At 42.0% G+C, this 27,621-nt stretch overlaps 1 protein-coding gene across 3 annotated transcripts in view; it reads right to left on the bottom strand.

Annotated features, from left to right (window-relative positions):
- Positions 1-27,621, bottom strand: part of tpra1 (transmembrane protein, adipocyte asscociated 1) — an 84,367-nt gene that overhangs the window by 12,506 nt on the left and 44,240 nt on the right. For all 3 annotated transcript variants that reach the window (XM_072581808.1, XM_072581807.1, XM_072581809.1), the window contains exons 3-7: positions 20,991-21,123; positions 12,540-12,626; positions 11,230-11,302; positions 10,448-10,527; positions 4,664-4,774 (exon numbers count right to left, since the gene is read on the bottom strand). In XM_072581808.1, the coding sequence (XP_072437909.1) occupies positions 4,664-4,774; positions 10,448-10,527; positions 11,230-11,302; positions 12,540-12,626; positions 20,991-21,123 (484 nt within the window). The remainder of the gene's footprint in view (positions 1-4,663; positions 4,775-10,447; positions 10,528-11,229; positions 11,303-12,539; positions 12,627-20,990; positions 21,124-27,621) is intronic.

The following is a 27,621-nucleotide window of genomic DNA, read 5'->3' as shown; positions in this document are numbered from 1 at the left end:
GAAAGAGCTTATTTTCAAAGCTGTTTAAATCAATTTAATTAGAAGTCTGTAACCACAATATTCATTCAGCCCCAACTCCAGCACTTTAACCCCTTGCTATGTCGTTCCAGCTCAACGCCCTGTTCCATTGCTGTTTACCATTCTCTGAACAGATCAGTGACTAGAAAGGAAATAGAGTACTGAACAGAGCAAGGAGTAGACTGTGGCACCGATCAGTGTGCCCAACGCAATATGGCGAGTGTCCCATGGACCTACTGCTGCTAGTAGCACATGCCTCTGAATGAAGTGAGCACCAACCCGTGACTTAAGGCTCACATCAATGCATGAACAGCAGTCTGTGCGGCAGCAGGAGCTGTACGGATAGTTAAAAAACAGCAGAGTCAAGATACACATCAATTTTGCACAGCTTATTAAAATCATGAATGGTTTGCCAAAATATTTCTGGTGTCTAATTTGTTCTTTTTAACATTCCTGGACAGAAGGAGCTGGAGAGTAGGGAAGGGGGATTAATATTGCACAGATGCTCATGAAATTCAAATGGGGTCTAGTGGGATCTACTCAAGCAGTGTTCAAGCCAGATCAGAATGTACCGTAGGAACCTGCAAGACACATGGGTAAAGTGGAATGTTTTTGACAGAAAAATAAAATTTTGAAAGTTAGTACAGAATCTGCTTCCACTACCCGTCCAGGCAGAACATTCCAGATTATAATTTACTGGGTTAAAAAAAAAACAACAAATCTCCTCTGGTACATTTTGCAATTTACATTAGATCTGTTCCTCTGGCTACTGACCCACCTGCCAGTGAAAGCACGTTCTCCCTACATATTCAATCAAAACATTTGAGTTGGACACTCCTATTAAATCATAGCCCTCTCCGTTTGAAGGGAAGCAGAGAGTTCGCTGATTTCTCCAGACAACCACTCCTCATACTGAAAAAAAACAAACTTCTCAGCTATACACTGATTTAAAGTCATAAGGGGTCAGGGTTTTTTTTAAAAAAAGGGAGCAATGATGTGGAGATTCCAGTGTTGGACTGGGGCGGACAAAGTCAGAAGTCATAGCGATGTACAGCACAGAAACAGACCCTTTGGTCCAACTAGTTCATGCTGACCAGATATCACAATCTAACCTAGTCCCATTTGCTGGTACCTGGCCCATATCCCTCTAAACTCTTCCTATTCATATACCCATCTAGATGCCTTTTAAATGTTGTAATTGTACCAGCCTCCATCACTGCCTCTGACAGCTCATTCCATACATGCACCACCCTCTGCGTGAAAAAGTTGTTCCTTAGGTCCTTTTTATATCTTTCCCCTCTCACCCTAAAACCCTACAGGACACCAGGTTATAGTCCCAATGGGTTCATTTAAAATCACAAGCTTTCAAACACATGCTCCTTTATCGGGTGGAGTCCTGACAAAGGAGCAGCATTCCAAAAGCTTGCCATTTTAAATAAATCTGTTGGAGTACAAGCTGGTGTCACATGACTTCTGATTGGATTTTTTTTATTTAAAAGATCCTAACATCAGACACAGAGAAGCTCACCACATTAACAAAAGTATCGAGAAGCAGATAACACCTTTTTATTGGGACTGCATAGTTTGCTGATGTGGAGAGGAGTAAAAAGGTTTGTCATGCAGTGATGGTTAGGATCCAGAATGCACTGCCTGAGAGCGTGGTGGGGGCTGATCGCAGTCATGGCTTTCAACAATTGGATCAAAGAAAGAAGAAAAACAATTTACAAGGTTGAAGGAAAAGGGGCAAGGAGCAGGAATAGCTACATTCAGAATGTAGCAAGTCAGTACTGCCTCAAAACACACGAATGTCACTGACCTTCTTCCAATAACCTTAACTTTGTCTCATCTGCTTAAGTGGCTACATGCCAAATATCAGGGTGAAAAAGATGGTTTTGAAAAAGCTAAACTTGTAGTAGATCTTTTGTGGAGATTCTCAACGATGAATGAAAATGAAATGCGTATAAAATACAAGAATATATATTATAGCTAGTATCTCTGTTAGGGAGCTACAAACAGAAAATTGAAGATTTTTTTTATTAACGCATTACACAGAATGCACCACTGGGTGGTGTATTTTAGTTGTGAATAAATAATAGTCCAGAACTTCCAAATACATCAGAGCAGATCGGTCCACTCACCTTTCTGCTCTTAGCAGTCAGCCTCTAGACTGACTGCAATAGGATGTTGCTATCATCACAAGCTGCTGTCTAGGCCTCAACACAGGTGAAACCTCCACCCACCACCACCCTCCAATCTCCCTTACCCCACACACAGCACCAGAAGACCAGTGAGCACCTCAGACAGCAGCAAAAACAAAACTATAAGGATTAACACTGGACAGCAGTGGCAAATACATTTTTACAAATATTATATTAACAAGGGATGAAGTAGGTGGCAGGTTGTTAAGATGGAACTGATGGAGGGTGACAGTCAGGCCTGGGAGATTGGAAGGGGGCAGGGGGCAAGTTAATAGTTACAGACGTTGGTGTCAGCTTTCTTTCCTCTAACCTATCCTGGGTAACAGAATGCCAGAACTGCTTGAAGTATCTTACTCTCTCTCTCAGAGTCGGAGACATTTTTGGAGGGTTCCAGATACCATCATCCCAAGGAGTTAGCTACAGCAGGGACATCGGAGTTGCAGCTGGTCTTCCACAAGTTCCCAAGCACTAGCTTCCTATTGGAAGATCTGGACTAATGTTATTGTAAAACTAAAAGTTCAAATGGTAAACTGAAATTATGTAGAAAATGAAATGAATGCGATTGTAGTTATGGATTAGAAAAGATCATATCACAGAATTGCTTTGGCACTCAGTCCATCATTCCTGCACCAGTTTGTTAAATGAGCATCATTCACAAGCACCAATCTCCTGCTTTCTCCCCAGTCTTGCTCACCACATATTCAAATAATTTCCGATGCCCTCTTGAAAGTCCCACGATATTTCCAGGCAGTGCATTCCACACCCTCACAACTCCCTGGAAAGGTTTTCCTCACTTCACCAATGCTCCTTTTCCAGGTGACTTGAAATCTATGCCCACTCATCCTTGTTCCTCTATCCTGTGTGCTCACAACTTTGAAAACCACAATAAAGTTTCCTCTCAGCACTCTTTGCTCCAAGGAGAGGAGAGAGATGTGGCATGGTGGCTCAGTGGTTACCACTGCTGCCTCTCACACCAAGGACCCAGGTTCAATCCCCCCCCCCCCTTTCTCGGGTGACTATTGAATTTGCACATTTTTCCCATAACCGTGTGGGTTTCCTCCAGTTACTCTGATTTCCGCACACAGTCTGAAGATGTATAGGTTAGGCAGATTGTCCCATAGTCTCCAGGGCTGTGTAGGTTATGGGGGCTAGCCACAGGAAATTCAAGGCTAGGGTAAGGGAGATGATTCTAGGTGGGATGCTCTTCAAAGAGTTGGTGTGGACTCAATGAGCAGAATGACCTGCTTCCACATTGTAGACATTTTTGCGGTTCTATGAAGAACAGTCCCAATTCTGAAAGATATAAAAGAGACCTACGAGGCAACTTTTTCACACAGAGGGTGGTGAGTGTGTGGAATGAGCTGCCAGAGGAAGTGGAGGCTAGTACAATTGCAACATTTAAGAGGCATTTGGATGGGTATACAAATAGGAAGGGTTTGGAGGGATGTGGGCTGGGTGTTGGCAGGTGGGACTAGATTGGGTTGGGATATCTGGTCGGCATGGACAGGTTGGACCGAAGGGTCTGTTTCCATATTGTACACCTCTATGACTCTAATGGAGTTTCTCAACCCTGGAACCATTCCTGTAGATTGCTTCTAAACTTCTTCCATAGTGACTGGAGTGTGTAAGAATAAAAGGAATGGAAGTAAAACAATGTAAAACTTGGCAACATTTGTAGAAAGTTTACTTTTGTTATGTATTTGCTTAAATTGTATGCAATACTTTTTACATAAACATATTGAACAGAAGCATACACACAAGTATGAATTTCAGTGCAGGACAGAAGATTATTTTGGGGGCGATGTTGTACAGGAGTGTGTCAAAGACTGGAACTGGGAATTATTAGTCAAATGACAGATCTATTGTTTTCAAAGAGGATGAGTAGGTGTGAAGTTTGCTACCCAGCTGTTATGTGGGACAAACAATGATGAGTTAGTAGGGACAACAAGCTAGTGGAATCTTTGGTGGTGGTGGTGGTGGTGGTGACGGTGACTAAATCTTAGGAAAGTGAAACATTTTAGGAAGGGTGGGTCAGGAAAGGTCACTGCTTCACAGATCTTACTGGTTACAAGTGTGTACTGGTTGGACAGGGAGGAATAAGGTAAGAAAAAGAGGAAGACCAGACATTCATGAAGAACAGTGGGAAGGAAAACAAAGAATAGAGAAAAGTCGAGTAGCTGGGCAAGAAACTATCAACGTTTCAACTCGACAGGTATGACTACAGCAGACACAGGTACAGTATGTGAACGTTGCACTCACCAATCTGGGACAGGAACAAAATAATAGTTGGTTGGTTTGAGTAAAGTTGGAAATGATGCAAGGTTTCAATGCGTTAACAAAGTGGTCATAGCAATGTATGGGATGGGAGACAAATCATCTTGAAACTTTTCATGGGAACACATGCCTTGAAGCAAATACTAAACACGAGGTACTTCAGCATTGCTTACCAGAAAGAAGAAACAAGAACTGGCAAGCCAGAAATGGCGGCCTCCATGTCCATAAACATTGAAGTCCTCTGGAGACAGGTGTTCATCAGGATACAAGATCTCCAAGGTTCCCTGGAAAAAGGAAACAGTAGAAGTGCCAATCAGACAAGCCAAAGGAGATTTCTTCCTCATCACATCATCCTGCTCCTGGCTGACACATTGCATTGACAATATTAAAATAAATTTGATTAAGTTGTGGAAAAGGCACTGTTAGAAATCACCCCCAAGGTCAAGATACCTCAAAGTTAAAGCACTGGTTGGAGGGGGGTGTTGGGATTTGTGACTTCACAGGATGCCAGACCCACATTCGACAATTTGAGAAAATGAAAATCAGATAATAATAATGTTGGTGTGCCTACTGAGGGAAAGTATGAAAGGCACTGTGTAGGCACACCAACATTATCATTATCTGATTACGTTGCAATTTGAAGGAACAGATTCTCAGCTATTTAAAGTTGATCAAAGAAGAAAGCAAGATTCTACATCCCAAATGTAGGATTCATTTTCTCAAAATGGATTCTTCTTCAGCTTTGCTGGATTCTCCACCATATCATAAGACCATAAGACATAGGAACAGAAATTAGGCCATTGAGCCCATCAAGTCTGCGCCGCCATTCAACCATAGTGCTAAGTTTCCTAACCCCATTCTCCCAATATCCCTTGATCACCCTGGATACTCAAGAACCTATCTATCTCCGTCTTAAATATACACAATGACCTGGCCTCCACAGCCTTCTGTGGCAATACATTCCATAGATTTACCACTCTCTGGCCGAATAAGTTTCTCCTTATCTCCACTCTACAAGATCTTTCCTTTACTCTAAGATTATGCCCTCCTAGTCTCTCACACCAATCAAAATATCTTCACAACATCTGCTCAGTCCATCTATTCATATTCCGAATGTTTCAATTAGGTCTGTCCACATTCTTCTAAACTCCATCAAGTATAAACCCAGAGTCCTCAAACATTCTTCATATGTTAAGCTTTTCATTCCTGAGACCATTCTTTTGAACTTCCTCCTAACATGCTCCAGGGCAAGTACATCCTGACTGAGATTTGGGGCCCAAATCTGCACACAATACCCCAAATGTGGTCTGACCAGAGCCTGATAGAGCCTCAGAGGTACAGCCCTGCTTTTATATTCAAACCTTCTCAAAATAAATGCCATCATTGCATTTGCCTTCCTAACTACTGACTCAACCCACAAGTCTATCTTGAGAGAATCCTAGATTAGAACTCCCAAGTCTTTTTGCACTTCAGAATTCTGAAACTGCTCCCCATTTAGAAAATAGTCCATGCCTCTATTCTTCCTACCAAAGTGCATGACCTCATACTTTCCCACGTTATACTCCATCTGCCACTTCTTTACTCACTCTCCTAACTTGTCCAAATCCTTCTGCAGCCTCCCTGCCTCAATGCTACCTGTCCCTCTACCTATCTTTGTATTGTCTGCAAACTTAGTCATAATGCCTTCAGTTCCTTCACCAGATCGTTCATGTATAAAGTGAAAAGTTGCGGTCCCAACACCAACCCTTGTGGAACACCACTTGTCACCGGCTGCCATCTAAGAGAAGGACCATTTTGTCCCCACTCTCTGCTTTCTATCCAAGCTAAGCTTCTGTCATGCTGCCACCTTATCTTACTCAGCAGCCTCCTGTGCAGCACCTTGTCAAAGGCCTTCTTGACGTCCCGGTAGATAACATTCATTGGTTCTCCTTGGTCTAACCTGCTCATTACTTCAAAAGAATTCAAGCAGATTTGTCAGGCATGACTGCCCCTTGATGAAACCATGCTGACTTTGACCTATTTTACTGTACGCTTCCAAACATTCAGAAATCTCATCCTCCACAATGGATTCCAGGATCTTACACACAATTGGTTTATAATTTTCGATATTTTGCCTTGCTCCCATTTTAAAAAGGGGTGCCACATTCACGATTTTCCAGTCCTCTGGGACTCTCCCTGATTTGAGCGATTCCTGAAAGTTCACCAATAATGTCTCCACCACCTCTTCCGTTTTCCCCCTTGGAACTCAGTATGTAGTCCATCTGGTTCAGATGATTTATCCATCTTCTCCTTGATGATAGCCAACATACTCAGGTCTGCCCCCTCACTCTTGAATTTTTGGGATATTACTCACATCCTTTGCCATGAAGACTGATGCAAAGTAATTATCCAGTTCCTCAGCTATTTCCTTGATCCCCACTACAATGCTCCAATGTCATTTTCCAACAGCCTAATGTCCACCTTTGCATCTCTTTTGCCCTTTATATATCAAAAGAAACTCTTACAGTCTTCCTTTACATTCCTGGCTAGCTTATTTTCGTGGTTACATCTTCTCCTTCCTTATTTCTTTTTTTGTTGCCCTCCGTTGGTCTTTGAGTTTCCCAATCCTCTGCTTTCCCACTGCCCTTCACCACATGATATGCTTTCTCTTTTGCTTTTATGTTGAGCCCGACTTCCCTAGTCAGCCATGGTTGTCTCATCCTCCCTTTGGTATGGTTCTTCTTGTGTCTCTCTGCTGTGTCTCCTGAATTACTCTCAGAAACTCCTGTCATTCTGTTCTACTGTCTTTCCTGCTAGGCTGCTAGGCTCCTCTCTCAGCCAATTCTAACCAGCTCCTCCCTCATGCCTCTGGAGTTGCCTTTATTCAGCTGTAATACAGTCACCTCTGATTCTATCCTCTCCCTCTCAAATCGCACAGTAAATTCAATCACATTATGATCACTGTCTCCTACGGGTTCCTTCACTTTAGCTCCCTTATCAAGTCTGCCTTAGTGCACTAACACTAAATCCAGTATTGTCTGTTTCCTTGTGAGCTCCACCACAAGCTGCTCCAAAAAAAAAAACATCTTGTAGGCATTCCACAAATTCCTTTTCTTGCAAGCCACCACTAACCTGATTTTCCCAGTCAACCTGCACATTGAAATCCCCCATGATCACCATAACTTTGCTTTTTCTATCTCCTAGTGTATGTTGCACGCCAGGTCCTGTATACTATTTGAAGCCCTTTACAGAACTCCAACTTTTTTTTAAATTTACAGTTCCTCAATTCTACCTACACACATTCTACACCATCTGACCCTACTTCATTTCTTACTGTTGATTTAATTTCATTTCTTACTAATAAGGCAACCTGAACCCCTCCGCTCATCTTTTCGATAAGATGTATGTCCTTGAATATGCAGCTCCCAATCATTATCACCCTGCGGCCAGGTCTCAGTGATGCCCACATCATACCCGCCAACTTTGATCTGTGCCACAAGCTCATTTACCTTATTCTTTATACTGCATGCATTCATATATAACAGTCAGTCCTGTATTAACCATCCCTCTTCGCATTGCCATTCATGTGTCCAGTGTGCTTCAAGTTTAATTGCTATCAGTTTCCATACACTCTGTCCTATTTGTGTCTGTGCTGGAGATTTTAATAACCTATCTTGAGTTCAACACTCACTTTCTCCGTCAGAGTCAGAGTCAGAGTCAGAGTCAGAGTCAGAGTCAGAGTCAGAGTCAGAGTCAGAGTCAGAGTCAGAGTCAGAGTCAGAGTCAGAGTCAGAATCAATGAGGCGTACAGCACTGAAACAGATCCTTCAGTCCAACTTGTCCATTCCGACCAGATATGGGCGGCACGGTGGCACAGTGGTTAGCACTGCTGCCTCGCAGTGCCGGAGACCCGGGTTCAATTCCCGCCTCAGGCGACTGACTGTGTGGAGTTTGCACGTTCTCCCAGTGTCTGCGTGGGTTTCCTCCGGGTGCTCCGGTTTCCTCCCACACTCCAAAGATGTGCAGGTCAGGTGAATTGGCCATGCTAAATTGTCCGTAGTGTTAGGTAAGGGGTAGATGTAGATGTAGGGGTATGGGTGGGTTACGCTTCGGCGGGGCGGTGTGGACTTGTTGGGCCGAAGGGCCTGTTTCCACACTAAGTAATCTAAGTAATCTAAGTAAGTAATCTAAATCTAAGTAATATCCTAACCTAATCTAGTCCTATTTGCCAGCACTCAGCCCATATCCACATATATATATAAAAAGATGCCTTTTAAATGCTGTAATTGTGCCGGTCTTTACCACTTCCTCTGGCAGCTCATTCCATACACACTCCATACTCTTAAAAAGTTGCCCTATAGGTCCCTTTTAAATCTTTCTCCTCTCACCCTAAACCTATGCCCTCTAGTTCTGGACTCCCCCCAACCCATGGAAAAGACCTTGTCTATTTACCCTATCCATGCCCCTCATGATTTTATAAACCTTTATAAGGTCACCCCTCAGCCTTCGATGCTCCAGGGAAAGCAAACCCAGCCTATTCAGCCTCTCCCTATAGCTCAATTCCTCCAATCCTGGCAACATCCTTGTAAATCTTTTCTGAACTCTTTCAGGTTTCACAACATCCAATAGGAGAGAGACCAGAATTGCAGATAATATTCTAAAAATGGCTTAACCAATGTCCTGCACAACCATAACTGAGTTTTGTAATGTCCCCTACAACCGAGTCACTCTCACTCCTTCCCCCCCACCCCCCCACTCAAACGTAGTTTCAAGCCATGTATACAGCCCTAGTCATGCAATTTGCTAGGACTCTGGCCCCAGTATGGTTCAGATCATCAGAACAGGTCCCTTCTTCCACAGTACTGGTGCCAATGACCCATAAATTCAAACCCATTTCTCCCACACCAATCTTTGAGCCATACATTTACCTGCTTAGTCTTATTTGAACTTGTGCCAATTAGCTCATGGCTCAGGTAGTAATCCAGAGATTATCGCCATTTTGGTTCTGCTTTTTAATTTTGCTCCTCGTTGTTAATATTTCCTTAGAATAAGTACATATAAGTACATATCATTGGTACATATGTGGATCACGACGACTGGGTCTTTACCCTCCCACGCCAAATTCCTCTGCAGCCCAGATGAGATATCCCGTATCAGAGCACCAGAAAGGAAACACAACCTTCAGGACTCTTGATCATGGTCACAGAGAACAGTGTCTATGCCACTAACTATACTATCCCCAATTACAATAACATGTTTCTTCCATAAAAATAAATAATGTTCATTTATATAGTGTCTTTCACAATCTCAGGACATCCAGATGCAATTAAATACTTTGTGTGTGATCACTGTTGTAATATAGGAAACACACCAATCAACCTGCATACAACAAGATACCAAAAGAAAAGCCAATGTGATAGTGCCCAGATCATTTTTTTGTTCTAAAGTAACACTGGTTAAGGGATAAATATCTGCCAGATTTCCCCAGCTCATCCTCAGTTCGACACTGGAAGCTTTAATTAAAAAAAAACAAAAATTGCTGGAGAAACTCAGCAGGTCTGACAGCATCTGTAGAGAGAAAGCACATAGTTAATGCTTCAAAACCAGTGACCCTTTTGGACTCAAAACGTGAACTTTGTTTTCGTCCAAAGATGCTGCCAGACCTACTGAGTTTCTCCAGCAATTTCTGGTTTTATTTCAGAACTTCACAGCTCTTGGTTTTATCTTTGGGACGTTTTTAGTCAACTGGAGGGAGCAGGCTTGTTTTATCTAATATCGAATGATGCTGAATCAAAAGGTTCAACTCATACAGCGCAGCAACTCTCCCTCAGATGTGTATCATCAGAAATGTCAACTTGGATTTTGTACACATGCCTCTGCAGCTTGGACCCACAATGTCTTGCCTCTGAGATAAGGGTGCACCAGCTGAGCTGGGAAAGAGAAATGTGAAAACAAAGCACTAGAACTTTAAGACAGACCTGTGTAATCGAGTAGGCCAGAGCAAGTACTGTAGTTATGGTCAAGACACGCTTGATGCTCGATTTACTTTCGAGGTGTCCTATGTCCAGAAGAATGAGAACACAAAAAAAAAGGTACATTATAAATCAGTTGATTTTCATGTAGTGAATACAAAAGTACTATTTTCTAATTACACTAGTAGGAGCTATCATTTCTACAGCACCTTTAACATAGTAGAATGCTTCACGGGAGCATTGCCAAGATAACTTTGACACTGATCTACCCTAGGGTTCATGAATGCAGATGACTAAAAGCTTGATCAAAGAGGTAGGTTTCAAGGAATGTCTTAAGGAAGATTGAGAGGTCGAGGGACAGGGATGTTCAGGGAGGGACTTACACAGGTTTGTGCCCAGGCAGTTGGAGCCAACCATGGTGGAGCGAATAAAATCAGGCTTCCACAAATTCAGAATTAGAAGACCACAGAGATATCAAATGGATTTGGGTTTGCACACTGAGCTGGAAGGTTCATTTTCAGACTTTTCAATCACCTAGTACAGTGACAAAATGTCTGAAAATGAACCTTCCAGCTCAGCGAGTAAACCTACATCCAGAACTCAACCTGAGCTACAAATCTTCTCAAAACTCACTAAGATATCAGATGGATTTAGTGTTGGAAGACTTTACAGAAGTAGGGAGGTGCAAGACCATCAAGAGTTTCAAAAACAAGGGCAGGAACCTCAAGATCAAGAGCTTGCTCAACCGAGAGCCAAAGTCAACAAATTGACAGAACTCAACAACTTACCAAAAGCCAAACCTAATATTATTACACTCAGCTCAGTCGCCAACAGAAAAAATCGTGAGATCTCCCAAAGAATCTAAAAAAGAAATAGCAAATCTATCAATCACGAGTGGACGAAATGCTCAGAATATTTTACTACTCATTTCAAATGCTGGGCCAAGCTGTGGACATGCCATTGTTTCCAGGTCTCACTTATTGAAACACTCACACAAAGAATTATCACAGAGGTGAGGAAAGCAGTTGAACCTGCAACTCAGGACTTCAGGCAAAGAGGGTTTTCAGGAATTAAATAGGACAGATTTTAAGGCTTGGCACAGATCTGCAATATGGTGGATTAGCCAAGCAAAAAAAATTTCAATTGTGGACTTCCAGAAGCACAACAAACTTGTTCCTTGGCCATCATTTCTGTCCCTTTTCCTGGTCATTGTCTGAGCAAATTGGAGCCAAGTTTCTGACATTTTAATCACTATCACTAAGACTGCCGACTTCCATTGCGGGGACAGAGCCAACTCTTCCTCAGTTTATCTGCCGCTGAAACCAGTCACACCTTTGTCACCCTTTTACATTGCACATATACTATTTTAAGGCTTTTCTGGCCCAGCCTCCCATACTGCATAAAATCATTCAAAGCTGTACTACCCAAATCCTACCTCACACTAAGTCCCTTTCATCGGGGTTTCTGTTCCTGGTACCATCCAATGATGCCTTCATGGAAGTGTAAATCTGTGGAAGGGGGAAGTGAGAAACAGGACTGAGCTCCAATGGGAGACCTTTCAGGTTCAGGCAGCCAAACAGGTCTGCTTGTCACACCCAAAAGTAAAAGGACATTTTAGGGCTAGTGCCAAGGCAAAGTGCCACTGTTGGGACTGTACCCTGATGGGGTCACCAATGTCCTCAGGAAAATAAGACAAGAAATTCTGGAGGGGAAAGAAAGGCTCAAAAATCTTCTGAATGCTGGACTGAAAGAAAACTGATTTAAATCAAGGAAGTTCCTCTCTTTTCCTCGAGTACGCTTCTTTCTAGATTAAAGAATAATTCCCAATTTTCTGACAACAGTGTGATACACCAAACTGAACCCAAAATGTTGTTTAAGAAAGCATCTGGTCTGTTTATACTTATGGCTACAGACCCTAGATAACAGCAATGAGGATTCATTGCTGAGTGTAATTACACCAAAGTCTTCAAACCAGCCCCGAAAGACTTTAAAACTTGTCTTTCTGCATAGTAACAATTCTGTTACTGTGACATATAAATCTAAGGGCGAACAGTTTGGTGGGGGGGGGGGTGCGGGTTGTGCATTATCCCGAACTTACCTTGTCTGTTACTATAGCTACTGTGGATGCACTGACTGTCATGGAAACAATAGCACGTGTGATGCCCACTGTTGCAACGACAAACACCTGCAAAAGAAAAATCATCTGGATAAGTTTTTTGGAAAAGGCATTTCTTCACAGGATGTGGATGTTGCTGGCTCAGCCAATACTGTTATCCATCCCTAAATATCCTCGAAAGTTGGTGGTTGTCCATCTTGTTGAACTGCTGTGATCCACCTTGTGTGGGCACACTTGCTGTTGGATAAGGATTTTGGGCCAATGACACTAAACAGAGTAATAGATTTCTAAATCAGGATGGCGAGTAGCTTGGAGGGGAACTTGCAGGTGACAGCACTCCCATACATTTGCATTTGATATCTCCTTCTGGGTCCAATTTTTATGGACTAGACTTGTATTTCCTCAAGTACACAAAGTTAAGAGGTCACCTAAGGCACAGAGTTTAAGATGACTACAAAACATTCCTATGATCAACAGAAACAGTTTCCTCTGGTGGGAAAGTCAAGGACAAAAGAGGCAGAACCTGAAAATTTGAGTTGAGGGTGATTTCAGGTAGCACTTCTTCACACTGAGGGCAGTGGAAAGCGAGAATTCTTTCCCCCTCAACACTCCAAACAAAAAACTACGAAGGTTGGAAAACTTTCACACAGCTTGATCATGTTTTCCCCAGTCAAAGCAATTAAAGGGATACGAAACCTAGGCACATAAATGGAGTCCTCCAAAACTAAAATAAAGCTCACCATAAGTCAACATCTACCCAAGGATCTGTACTCTACCACAAGCAACACGTATGCTTTTGGACCTTCCACATTTCAATGTCTCCAAACCCCATCACTGAGCAAATAAAGATCATGCCTAAGAAAATGTGGGAGAGAAGAATCTGGAAAAGATGTTAAGGTTGAAAAAGATACACAGTCTCCATAAACATGTTTCCCTGAAGCTATAAAAGCGGTCATGAAAATTTCAGGCTTTTACAGAGACAAACATTTTGTCATCTTATGACAAGGGAGTTTGTTAGTAATCTAACCTGCAAACCAAAATCGGTTTAGGTGACAGTGGATCTTTGAGGTGGGGGTCATTTTCCAGTTCTGGAACCTGGCTAGTCACCAATGGCAGACTGAACCTCTCCCCTGCAACAAATCAAAAGCTCCCCTTAACCACACGAGCCAACAATTTCAGCAGTCACTCCCACTGCAGTACTGCTGATGGTGTCATAAAAGACATGAAGCCAAGACTGCCTGCTTGTCCAGGTGGACCATACAAAAAAAAATCCAGCATTTCTCTGAAGGCAGCAAGCTTGCTCTTCACTACTTTCTCCACTAGCACTCCACTCAATAGGTTCACTGGTCATTATCCTCATCATTGTTAAATCCTATATTGTGCAAAATAGCTGCCATATCCACTTATGTAATGATGATGATGATGATTACACTTCGAAGTTCGCCACCCTTTGAAACAAATGTGCTTTTATTTCAAAAAGAAAAATCACTCTTGGAACAACAGCATTAGTGGTGAGGTTGATAATCATTGCCCCTTCCAAGTCAGTTTCAGGAAATAGTGCCTTCTTGAACACCTACAGTGCTGTTAGGGAGGGAAGTAAACTAATTTGACCCAGACATGACCAAAGAATGGCCAAATACATTTTTATATATTTGCAGCACTTGGCATTCCAGGTGGAGATAGTGGATTTGGAAGGTCCTGCTGAAGATGCCTTTCTAAAGTTGTTGCCTTATATCCTGCAAGGCAGTAAGATGTTGTAATAAATACCAATACTTTTACACACACATACCGCACATAGCTGTAATGCTGGGGAGTTTTTCTTTCCCCACAGGATGGACCATGCATTTCTTGCACTTACGTGAACTTCTTACTTCCAGATTTTCCCTGGGGTGGGGGAATCCAGAACTAGAGGGCATAGGTTTAGGAAGAGAGGGGAAAAAAAAAATTTAAAGAGACGTAAAGGGCAACTTTTTTCAAGCAGAGGGAGGAGCGTGTATGGAATGAGCTGCCAGAGGAAGTGGTGGAAGCTGGTACAATTACAACATTCTCAAAACTCACTACCAACAATTGAAAAGGCATCTGGATGGGTATAGGATTAGGAAGGGTTTAGAGGGATATGGGCTAAGTGTTGGCAAATGGGAGTAGATTAGGATATCTGGTCAGTATGGACGAGTTGGACTGAAGGGTCTGTTTCCATGCTGCACAGCTCTATGATCTAAGGGGAAATATCTCGCTTTTTGTAAAATTAAATTGAAGACAATAAATAGAAACTTCCAGCTACGCCCTATAGAGTTAGCAGGCAGACTCCTCAATGAACTCATTTGCATGCTCAGATTTGTTTCGTAAAGCAGTTAGTCAATTCTGGGCAGCAGGTTTGGGATGTGGGTTTGGTGGCCATTACAGAGAAGAGCAAATTATTGGCAAAACAATCTCAATGCACTCTCAGTAAAACAATCGGCAATAAGCGTTTACATTTTTAAAATTAAATTTGACATGAGTGGACCTTCAATATAGAAATACACAAACAGAAGTTGAAGGTCACAACACCAGGTTATAGTCCAACAGGATTAATTGGAAGCACTAGCTTTCCGAGCACCGCTCCTTCATCAGGTCCACGATCACCTTAAGGAGGAGCAGCGCTCAGAAAGCTAGTGCTTCCAATTAAACCTGTTGGACTATAACCTGGTATTGTGAGATTTTTAAACTTTGTACACCCCAGTCCAACACCAGCATCTCCAAATCATGACAAACAGGAGTAGTCATGCATCCTTGACATTACAATTATTCTACTGAAATCTACTGATTTCTATCACAAACCTGCTCAATAACTGAGCACCCACAACTCTCTGGGTTAGGGAAATCCAGAAATTCACCCACAATGAAGAAATTCTCTCTCAGCTGAGCATTTAAATGGCCTAGCCCTTACACTGAAATTGTGTCATTTAACATAAGACTCATCACCCAGGGGGAAACCGCTCATCTACACCCACCTTGTCACACCCTCTAGGAATTGCATAAAATACAACACAGCAGCCACCCCTCAATTTTCAAAAATTGAGGGAACACAGACAGACAAGTCTCCATGACCTCTCTACACAAAACAATCTTAAAATCCCAGGCATTAGTTTGGTGAACTTCTGTTTCACTCCTTGTGGCAAGTAAACCTAATATCTTATTTAAGTGGACCAAAACAGCATACAATACAAAAAAGAGAGAGATCTCACCAAAACTCTGAAGCAGCTGCAGCAAGACATCTTTACTGCTATACTCAATTCCCCTTGAATCCATAACTTTCATATTCAGAGGCAATAGTTTTTCTACCATTTTGGAGGATGCTCCTCCAAGTGTCCTGTCCAACACTTACCAAAATGCAGACTTACTGATTATTATTGAATTGTGGTTTTATCACAATTCATTGAGGTAGCAGGCTCAAAGTCAAGCCCCAGCTGCCAGAGCCATCACAAATGTGAAAAGGTTTAATTAAACCACCAAACTCCCTAATTTACCTAGCCACCAGGCCCAGGTTAAAATAAAACATTCACCAGGTTTCTGCACTTTAAATGAAGAAGCAGCCATTTATTGCAAACAGATTGTTATTAATCATCTATTAAAAACAAACAAATTGCTAACTTACAACTCTATAATTTAAACTCTCCCTTTTAAAAAGAATCCCATTTAGCTACAAACAGACACCCAAAGAGACAAGACACAAATATTACTGGTGAGAAGGAACAAAACGTCATTAGTGAAGCACAGTTCTGGCACCAGTCCAGATTGCAGGCATTAATGAGAGGTTTTCTCTCAGTTCCCTTCTGGTTCCTTTTAACTCAGAGGAGGACAGGAGATTGTGGACATATCAATCCTCAACATTTTATTCACTGGTCGAGGATTCGCCCTTTCAGTCTCTGAAGGTGGTTATCCCTTTTTTTTTTAAATCCCTCATTTCTGCCACACTGCCCCAACACAAAGCTGTAGGCGCTTGCTCAGGAAGCAATCGAGAGATCGTTACTCCTAAACGTACACAACTGGTCCTGGTTGAAAAGCCAATCAAGAGTGCCCCTGCAGTCACACCCACAGGGCAGAAATGTTGAGCCTCCACCTCCCACATTTGAATAAAACAACATCTTATAAACAATGTGTCCCGGTTGTACTGATAAGGAAGTCAGCCAGATGGACCTCATAGGAGTTCCCTGATTGGGCTCTGTTAACAGGCCAGGGTAACAGATAGGAACAGAAGTGTCAGTCATCTTGTTCACTCTGGGAGCTAGATAATGTCAAGGACTCTCCTTGTGTCAATAAAGGGTGACTTATGGAGTCATAGAGAAGCACAGAAATAGATCCTTTGGACCTACTTGTCCATGCGGACCAGAAATCCATAACCTAATCTCGTCCCATTTGCCAGCACATCCCTCTAAACCCTTCCCATGCATGTACCCATCTAGATGCCTTTTCAAGTGTTGTAATTGTACCAGCCTCCACCACTTCTTCTGGCACCTCATTCCATACACGTACCACCCTGTGTGTGAAAAGTTGCCCCTTAGGTCCCTTTTAAATGTTTCCCTCTCACCTTAAACCTATGCCATCTAGTTCTGAACTCCCCCCACCCCAGGGAAAATCCTTGTCTATTCACCCTATCCATGCCCCTCATATGCCACAAAATGCCCAACATATACAAGTTGAATTTCATTTGGTCAAGTGGCCACAGACTTTAATCTCCTACCTTCTAATTATGTTAAAATACACTGGTTCCAAAGACAAAAACAAAAATTGTTGGAAATTCTCAGCATGTCTGGCAGAATCTGTGGAGAGAGATCAGAGTTAATGTTTGGGGTCGAGTGACCCTTCCTCAGAACTGATGGTAGCTAGTAAAATGTCTGTTTATATGCAGATGATGGGGTGGGGATACAGCCCAAAGAGAGACAAGGACACTTGGACAGAAAGGATTAGATAACCTGGCTAGGAGGGTGAATGGCTGTTAATGGCCAAGAATGGATTGTGTAATAGCAGACTGTGTGATTACAAGGCCTAGTGTGTGGGTTTGGGGAAAGGATGGGTATAAGAATAGGGAGGGCTTGGAGGAATTGGGCTAGATGCTGGCAGGTGGGACTAGATTGGGTTGGGATATCTGGTCGGCATGGACATGTTGACCGAAGGGTCTGTTTCCATGCTGTACATCACTATGAATCTATGGGAAAGCTCAAGTCTTAAAGTTTTGAACTTGCTACAGGGACCTCCAGCAGAACACTAGGTGCTGTTCTTCCAACTTCCACAGAAACAGAGATGTTCGCCATAGGACAAGGTGGTGTGTTGAAGTTGAGCATGTTGCTAGAAAAAGTACAGCAGGTCAGGTAGCATCCGAGGAGCAGAAAAATCAACGTTTCGGGCCGGAGCCCTTCATCCTGATGAAGTTTAACTTGTATATGCGCTTTTCCAGTTGAAATGCTCCAATACAGGCAACGTTCTGGTGAATGTCCTCTTTGTCCTGGATACAGTCAAGCTGTTGAGTGTTGTTTGACTCATCTAGACAAGGGGAGAGCATTCCATTACACTCTTGAAATGCTCTCCACTTTGCTCTCCTTTGTCTCTAAAATGTCAAATCTCTCATTTCTTCTGGTTCTGCTGAGAAGGACCTGAATCATCAACTCTTTCTGTCTTTACACATGCTGCCAGGCTTGCTTCCAGTTTTTATTTCCAGTATCCACAGTAGTGTGCTTTTGTAACTCAGTAGGGGAGGTTGTGAGGAACTAGATCGTTCCCACTTCTTTCTTGACCTGCGCCATGTGCTGCATTATAATTAACAGTTTGAATAACCGACTTCAGACGACTCAGTTTCAGAACAGCCAGTTCAAATCTTTAACAACGTGAAGCATGTCTCATTGGATAGGACTCTCACCTCAGAAGCTGAGAGTGTAAACATCATCCTAATCTTGAGCTCATTATCCAGGCTGATGCTCAGAGTGCAGTATTGAGGCAGTGCTGCAGTCAGGATTTAATATAAACAATGATTGAGCATCCAATGCCCTCTGGGATAGAGGTTGCAAACTGTCACAACAAACTGAGTGCATACATATCTCCTCATTGATCTTAAAAGGGAGGACCTCTTCACCAAGGACTAAGAGTTGAGTTCTAGACTCTTGACAAGGTAGTAAACGGAGGTTTACACTTTAAAAGGAGGGTAGAGTCATAGAACCATACTGCACAGAAACAGACCATTTGGTCCAACTCATCCATGCTAACCAGGTTTCCCAAACTAAGCTAGCCCCCATTTATCCGCATTTGGCCAATATCCCTCTAAATCTTTCATATTCATGGACCTACCTAAATGTTTTTCAGAATGTTGTAACTATACTGCACATGCATCTACCATTTCCTCTGGCAGGTTGTTACATATATGAACCACTGTGAGAGAGAAGGTTGCCCCTCAGGTCCCTTTTAAATCTTTCCCCTCTCACCTTAAATCTATGTCCTCTAGTTTTGGATTCCCCTGTTCATGGTAAAAGATCTTTGCTACTTCACCCCATCTGTGCCCATGATTTTATAAGTTTCTATAAGAGGTCAGCCTCCGACACTCCAGGGGAAACAAAAATCCTAGCCTGTGCAGACTCTCTTTACAATCAAGCCCTCCAGGAACATCCTTGTGAGTCTTTTCTGCATCCTTTCCAATTTAATAATATTCTTCCTACAGCTGGGTGACCAGAATTGTACACAGTACTTCAAAAGGCCCCTTCAACATCCTGTACAGCCACAATTTGACATCCCAACACTGGGAGGAGTTCAGAAAAGGTTTATAAAAATGGTTCCAGGCATGCAGAATTTTAGTAAGTTGGACATGCCAGAAAGCTTTTCTTCGAGGTGAAGGTGGCAGGGAGATCACACAGAGGTTTCCAAAGACAGAATAAATTGGGAGAAGATGTTCCCATTTGTGAAAATATTAAAAACAACAGGGCACAGATTTAAAGCAAAAAGGTGAAAGAAGTAAAAATCTTTTCTCACATCAAAGAGTCTAGTACTGCCAGTATGTCAGGTTACATGTTCCTTCAAAAGAGAATGAGATGGTTAGTGGCAAGGGGAAACTGTGTGCAGGGTTACAGGGAGAAGACAGGTGTATGGTACTGAGGTGAACTGCACATTTGGATAATGGCACAGATTACGACAGACTGAATGGTCTCTTTCTGTGGTGTAAAAATTCTGTGAATGACCTAAAATACAAGCTATAAAACTAAAATTTAAGTGCCGTCACTATTGTAATATAGAGATGGGTTGTCAATTTAGAGTCACAGATGTACAGCATGTCGACCAGATATCCTAAATTAATCTAGTCCCATTTGCAAGTGTTTGGCCCATATCCCTCTGAGGAGAAAGACAGAACTGCAGATGATGGAGATCAGAATCAAAAACTGTGGGGCTGAAAAAGCACATCAGGTCATGCAGCATCCGAGGAGTAGGAAAGTTAGTGTTTCGGGCATGAGCCCTTCATCAGGATTAAGATGAGACCCCCACCCTCCCTTTCCTCTCTCAGCCCCCTTTACTCTCTTTCCCCCCCCCCCTCCCCACCACATTCCTGATGAAGGGCTTCTGCTCGAAATGTTGATTCTCCTGCTCCTTGGATGCTGCCTGACCTGCTGTGCTTTTCCAGCAACACATTTCAACTCATTTCCTCTAAACCCTATCTGTTCGTGCAACCATCCAGAGGCCTTTTAAATACTGTAATTCTAAGTATGTAAGTTAGCTCAATGAGCTTGAAGGTTTGTTTTCAGACATTTCATCACCATACTAGGTAATGTCATCAGTGAGAGTCTCTGGTGATGTACTAGTGGTATGTCCCACCTCTCTGTTTATAGGTCTTGGTTTCTTAAGGTTGGTGATGTCATTTCCGGTTCTTTTCTTCCCTTGGTTTGGGCCTACCACTCCGCATCTGTCTCAACCACTCTTCACAAAAAAAAATATCCAGGGCAAAATATACCTCAAAGCTGTGGTATTGTCATGTAATGGTTGAGGAATAACTGTTGACCAAGATACCAGCAGAACTCCCCTGTCCTTCGTTGATATTGAACCCTGCTATCTTTTACATCTGCTCAGAGTATACTGGACCTCATCATATGTCTCATCACAAAGAAATGGTAAACATGACAGTGCAGCCCATCCACAGTACTGCATGCACCAGCCTACATGTATGTGTTAAATCACAAAGTAGATCTCCAGAATGGAGGGTCAAATAAATAGGGCATGCACAGTGGGCCAGAATTGGAGTATCAATATTGTCAGTCCAGTGGATGCATGTGGGGAATAAGGTGGTGTATAGAAGGACGAGATTATCTGGGGCGAGATGATCTGAGAGTCATTGTGCAGCACCTCAAGAGTTTCCAGTTCGATTAGATTGCTCGGACATCCTGCGTTTCACACCAAATTGCTGTTGTGTTGTAGAAGACTTACCAGTATGTAGAATGTGGTGAAGATGGGACTCGATGTGGCCCGAATCTTTGCTCTTGCTGATGGAAGTTTCCAGAGCAAGAATGTGAAGAAAAGCACATTGGGGATCAGGAGGAAGACATCCCAGAATCGCACTCTGTGAGGAAATGAGGAAATTAAAAGTGCGTTAGAAACGATAGGAAAGTCTGGCAGGCACACACAATTTTGCAACAACAACTTACATTTGTTACATTTACTTATCTTTGAAAGTTGCCACCCAGGGTTAATAGGGTTGTTAAGAAGGCATACAGTGTGTTAGTTTTCACTGGTAGAGGGATTGGTTTCTGACCCATGAGGTCATGCTACAGCTGTACAAAACTCTGGTAAGGCCACACTTGGAGTATTACATATAGTTCTGGTCACCGCATTATAGGAAAGATGTGGAAGCTTTGGAAAGGGTTCAGAGGAGAATTACGAGGATGTTGCCTGGTATGGAGGGAGGGGTCTTCAAGGAAAAGCTGAGGGACTTGAGGCTATTTTTGTTAGAGAGAAGGTTGAGAGACGGCTTAATTGAGATATATCAGATATTCAGAGGGTTAGATCGGGTGGACAGTGAGATTCCTAGCACGAGGGGACATAGCTTTAAATTGAGGGGTGATAGATATATGACAGAAATCAGAGGTCGTGTACTCAGAGACATGGAACGCACTGCCTGCAACAGTAGTAGACACGCCAACTTTATGGGCATTTAAGTGGTCATTGGACAGGCATATTGACAAGAATGTTGTAGGTTAGATGGGCTTCAGATTGATTTCACAGGTTGACGCAACATCGAGGGCCGAAGGGCCTGTACTGCACTGCAACGTTCATGTTCTACTTGCATAGCAACCTCAAGGTACAGCACAGGAACATTAACACAAAATTTGACACTGAGCCACATAAGGAGATACTGAACCCAGATTTTAAGAGAAAAAAAGGTGTGTATAGGAGAAGAAAAAAAAGTATGCAAGGAAAAGAAAGATAAACAGAGCAAGATATAAAAGGAGCAGAAAAAAGAGAAAGCAAGAGAAAAAGAGCAACCCAGCATCTTTATACTTTTACTAAATTTTGACCAAACTAAATGAATTGCAGACTGCCATGATCTGATCAAGTAGCAGAATGGCATTGAGGGGCTGAATACTACATTCCCATGAAGAAGCATCCTCTTACTATATCCTGCCAACACACAAACTTCTCTTAGTGAAGCATAACAAGGAAGGTTGATGAGGGTGACACAGTTGATGTAATATACATGGACTTCCAAAAAACAGTGGAGAAAGTGCTACATAGCAGGCTTGTGAACAAATTAAAAGTTGATGGAATAACAGCATCAGAGGCAGCATGGATACCAAGTTGACTGGATGGGAAATGCAATATTAGTGAAGGGTTATTTCTCAGAAGGTATACAGTGGGGTTCCCCTGGGGCTGCCACTAGAACAGCAGATTTGTTTGATTTCTTGATATATTTGGGTACACAAGACACAATTTCACCTTTTGAATGACACCAAATTTGGGAGTATTGTCATTTATAAGGACAGTAGTGACAGAGTTTAAGAGGCCAGATAGGTTGGTGAACTGAAAAGACATGTGGCAGATTAAATTTAAATGCCATGAAGTGCAAAGTGCTATACTTTGGTTGGAAGGATGAAGAAAGACAATATATATTAAAAATAAAGTACAATTCCATAAGAGATTGCTAGAGCAGAGAGACTTGGGATGTGTGTGTACAACTCACGTTCAGAGTGTGATTGAAAATATATACAGGGTGCTGACCCTTACAGATTTAGGCAAATGCAGAAAAATAAAGTGATAGTGAATCTTTATAAAACAGTTTTTCGCATCAACTGGAGTACTATGCCCAATTCTGTCCCACAGACACTTTAGGATAAATTCAAAAGGCATTAAAAAGTTGCAGAAAAGCAGCTGGACAAGGTCTTCTTAGAGAAGGTTGAGAGGAGATTTGAAAGACAATCAATCAAAATGGAAAAGTTTCTGGACAAATGAGATAAAATGCGAAAAACTAAAGTGTTGAGAACCAGAGAGAGTGCAGATTTAAGGTGAATAGCAAAATAATTAAATGGTATATGAAGAACAGATTTACAAAAAACAGGAGTGGTTTTGGAATGCACTTAGCAGGAGTCAGATCAATTCAGGACTTTTAAAAGGGAATTGGATAAGTATTTGAAGAGAAGGTGTAAGAGGTTGTTGGGACCAGAAGTAGCAAAGATGCTCTTTCAGAGGCCTGGCACACACCTTATGTGCCGTTACCAGTGCTTGATTCTTAAATGGTTCCAGTAATTTATCAGTGTCAAATCCCAGCATATTAAAGAAAGACACTACGTAAATGCTAGATCTATCACAACCTCGGGATATCACAGTGCTTTATGATCATCAGAATACATGTGAGCTTTGTCACTGAACATAACATGTGAAATACAGGAACCAATTTGCAACACAAGCAGTTCCCACGAACAGCAATCAGATATGTGGTAAATAAGCTTTTCTTTTGAAAAAAAAAGATATTGATTAAGGATAAATAAAAGAAGTTGCCACAGCCTCTCACGTTACAGAAAAATGACTGGTGGAGTTTAACCAGAGGGTCAACACTTATCAGGCAAGCGCAAGGTTGAGGAGAACCCTTCATGACAGTCTCATTCAGTGCAAGAACTGAACTCAGTGTTAGCATTGCGCTGCATCATAAACCAGCCTTCCAGCCAACTGAGCCAGCTCACCCCTTTCTACTGACTAAGCAGCATTATCATCCTTTGAGACTATGGTAACTTTACCCAAATGGAAGAGGACTCATCTGAACTTTGAAACATGCAAGTTGTTTACATTCACCCTAGATGGCAGATAGGGTCTCAGTTTTATATTTCATCCAAAAAGGTGTCCTTCAACACTATAGCACTTGCCTGGTACATATGTGCACATCCGTACTCTTCAGTTAGGAAAACTGAATCTTAACATATACTCACAGACACACAGCAGATTGGTTCAGTTTGGGACTCACTGCTAATTATTATGCACCACACTCAAAGTCAAGAGAGTCTTAATGAAGAGGCAGGAAACAGGAATATGATGCTGTGTGAGATTGAACAGCTGGTGAAACTGACTATTTGAACTCTTATATGACATTTGGTAGGGAGGTGCTAATAACTATAGAATCACACAACACCACAAATTAGTGTCAGTGGGAGATGTGGTGAGGTAGCAAGAGGAATGTGCACTCGAAAAGAAACGTAGACAGAGTGAAGAGTTAAAAATGGAGAAAAGAAATGTATATTCACCAGAAAATAAACTGGTTTTCCCCAGGTTAATAGTGGTTAAGTTTCTAGATTCGGTTTCTAATAAGTGAGCCATAAAGACAACAGACAGCAGCACGAGTCATGAGCTCCACGCGATCCATAAGATAGAGAAGTAGGCCATTCAGTCTGCTTCACCAATCAATGAGATTGACAGGTAGACAGTGTGTTAAGGCAGCATTTAACGTGTTTAGGCAGCATTTAACGTGTTTGCCTTCTATCTCAGAGAACAGGAGTTGAGACATGTTGAGATTGAACAGGATGCTAGTCAGGCCACTTTTGGAGTACTGTGTAGAGTTTAGGTTGCCCTACTGTAGCAAGGATATTATTAAATTGGAGAGGGTTTAGAAGAGATTTACAAGGACATTGCTAGAACTGAAGAGTATGAGTTATAAAGAGGTTGGATAGGCTGGGATTTAATTCACTGGAGCTTGGGAGATCGAGGGGTGATCAAACAGAGGTTTATAAAATCATGAGGGGTATAGAGAAGGTGAATGGCAAAGTTCTATTCCTGAGGGTCAGGGAGTTCAAAACTAGAGGGCACACATTGAGGTGCGAGAGGAAAGATTTAAAAAAGGACCCGAGGAACAACGTTTTCAGAGGGTGATTCACATGTTGGAATGAACTGCCAGAGGAATAATAGATGCAGGTACCATTACAACATTTAAAAAACATTTAGACAGGTACAGGATTAGGAAATGTGGTTAAAGGGATATAGGCCAAATGCAGGCAAATGGGACTAGTTTGGCTTGGGAAACTTGGTCAGCATAGACAAGTTCACCCAACAGGTCTGTTTCTATGCTGTATGACTCTGACAATGAAATCATGGTGAATCAAAAATCCTCAACTCCTGCATTTTTTCTCTTTAGCCCTCGATACCCTTACTGACTAAATATCTGTCTGAGCCTTGAATATACTTAATGACTCAGCCCTGACAACACAATGGTAACGAATTCTATACCTCAAAAAAATCCTCCTCATCGGTCTTAAATGTGCATCTTATTCCGAGAGTATGCCCTCTAGTCTTAGGCTCTAGAAGAAGTGGAAACAACCTGACAGTAGGTGCAGAGAGATTGGTCTCTCCACTGGTCTATTCAGCTGTTATATCACACGTCAATTCTAGTATTCATTAAAAATGAAACGGAGTTTGGAAAAGGAGCATTTCAATTAGCTCATCAGGCATTCACAAAGGCTTGTTTATTAAAATGATTGGTCACTGAGATGAATGTATTGGCATTCCAGCTGGCACCACCACCCAGATCAGTCCAGCGAGGAACACGTTGCCAGGGCACAGTACACAATCCTAAAGATCAAGAGAATCTCAGATGAGAAGGCATGGCATTGAAGTTTATACAAATGGCCTCAAACATCCTTTATCAACATCCTTGAAACTCCAAGCAGAAGCAATTCCAAGTATGGAGGAATTGAGAGTGTGGTGCTGGAAAAGCACAGGTCAGGCAGTATCCGAGGAGCAGGAGAATCGATGTTTTGAGCATAAGCCCTTCCTGATGAAAGGCTGTGCTTTTCCAGCACCACATCCTTGACTCTAACCTCCAGCATTTGCAGTCCTCACTTTCTCCAAGTAGGGAAGAGTGTGAACTTTAATGACTCAATGGGCTAATGAGCCTCTTCTGTCCGGTATGATTCTATGACTGGTTCTTTCATGCATTCGCTTACGTACAAATTTTCAAAAATGATGGTGTAAATAAAAATATGCTATGTGGTATCCTTGCTATTCAATAAAGGCAACTTTTACATCAAATCTACCTGCATGTCCTAATCAATATCTCGTTTCACTTGGAGTTCACAAAATCCATCAAACATATACTTAAGGAATGAGCATTTCAGTCCCTGGGGTACAGAATTCCAAAGATTCACAATGCTTTGAGTTAAGAATGGTTCTCCACCTCTACTCTAAACACCACCCCTTATCCTGAGCCTAATCTATTCAAAGCCTATACCATCCCTAGTTCAAGGGGAAACAGGCCTATCAGCACCGGTCAAATATATAAATTAAAATGTTTTTGTGCAATAGCTCCAAGTTCTTTGTTCATATTCTCTCTGTAGAATCATCTGTGCCCTTTTCTCTTACGATGCTGCTTTCTAGCCTTAAGAGTAAATGCAGCACACCCTATTTCATCAGAGTGTACCACCTTTATCTGGAAGGGCATCACAATGACGAGCAACCTAAAAACCTATCTTTCATGTCAATTCAGGTTCAAAAACCAGGAAACAGATGTTTGATTAATAACAACTTGAGAACAGAAGAAATAGGAGCAGGAGAAAATCATTCAAGTCAGACCTCAGTCAGTTACCCCAGCTACACCTTTCAGCATATCCCCGATTCCCTGAGAAAGTCACAGACTTTTGCATACTAATTTGAATACATCCAATAATTGAATATCCATAATAAAACCCATGCAGCACCTGTGGGATCAAACTTGATCACACAGACACAGAACAGAAACAGATAGCTGAACACATGGAATTCCCTACCATTGAAAATAGTCAAGGCCAACAAATAGTATTATTTCAAAGAGTTGGATATAGCACTGAAGACCAAAGGAAATGGAAGCAAAGGTGGGAACAGGCTATTGATTGCAGCCTGAACTGCTGTGCTCTTCCAGCACCACTAATCGAAAAAATATTGATTTGGATGATCAACCACGATCAGAAAGAATGATGAAGCAGATATCAAGGGTCAAATTGCTTACTCTTGCCCTTAGTTTTTATATTCCTAGGGAGCACATGCATGGTCTAGCATAAAAGCTTCAAAAATAAAATGGCATTAGCTTGTTCAGTGGTTAAAGCCATTGTTCATCATTCATTTCACAGCTACACCAATGCGTTCTTTAGGTATATTACACTCAGGATGTACTCCATGAAGTACTCCCTTTGATGCTCTAACCTCCAACCCTTTATTTCCTCAATCTTTTTTCCCCAACATCTTGGAGTCCACTCAAATGTAATTAGAATGGATCGGCAATAAATATTGAATGGTCACTAGCTATTCTTTAAGTTTAACTACTCAATAAAATAACAATCGTCAACATTCACAAGGACCTGTTCCTGGGCTGTAAATTTTTTTTTTAAATTAGAATGGTGCTAGAAAAGCACAGCAGGTCAGGCAGCTCCTGAGGAGCAGGGGGAAAAAAAAAAAATGATGTTTTGGGCAAAAGCCCTTCATTAGGAAGGGCTTTCCTGCTCCTCAGATGCTGCCTGACCTGCTGTGCTTTTCCAGCACCACTCCAATCTTTTACTCTGATCTCCAGCATCTGCAGTTCTCACTTTTGCCCTGTTAAATTTTGAAGCCT

The sequence above is a fragment of the Chiloscyllium punctatum genome, chromosome 12 (assembly GCF_047496795.1).
Source record: "Chiloscyllium punctatum isolate Juve2018m chromosome 12, sChiPun1.3, whole genome shotgun sequence".
Lineage (NCBI taxonomy): Eukaryota > Metazoa > Chordata > Chondrichthyes > Orectolobiformes > Hemiscylliidae > Chiloscyllium > Chiloscyllium punctatum.
The sequence above is the reverse complement of the archived record's forward strand: the minus strand, read 5'-3'. Positions and strand labels throughout refer to the sequence as shown.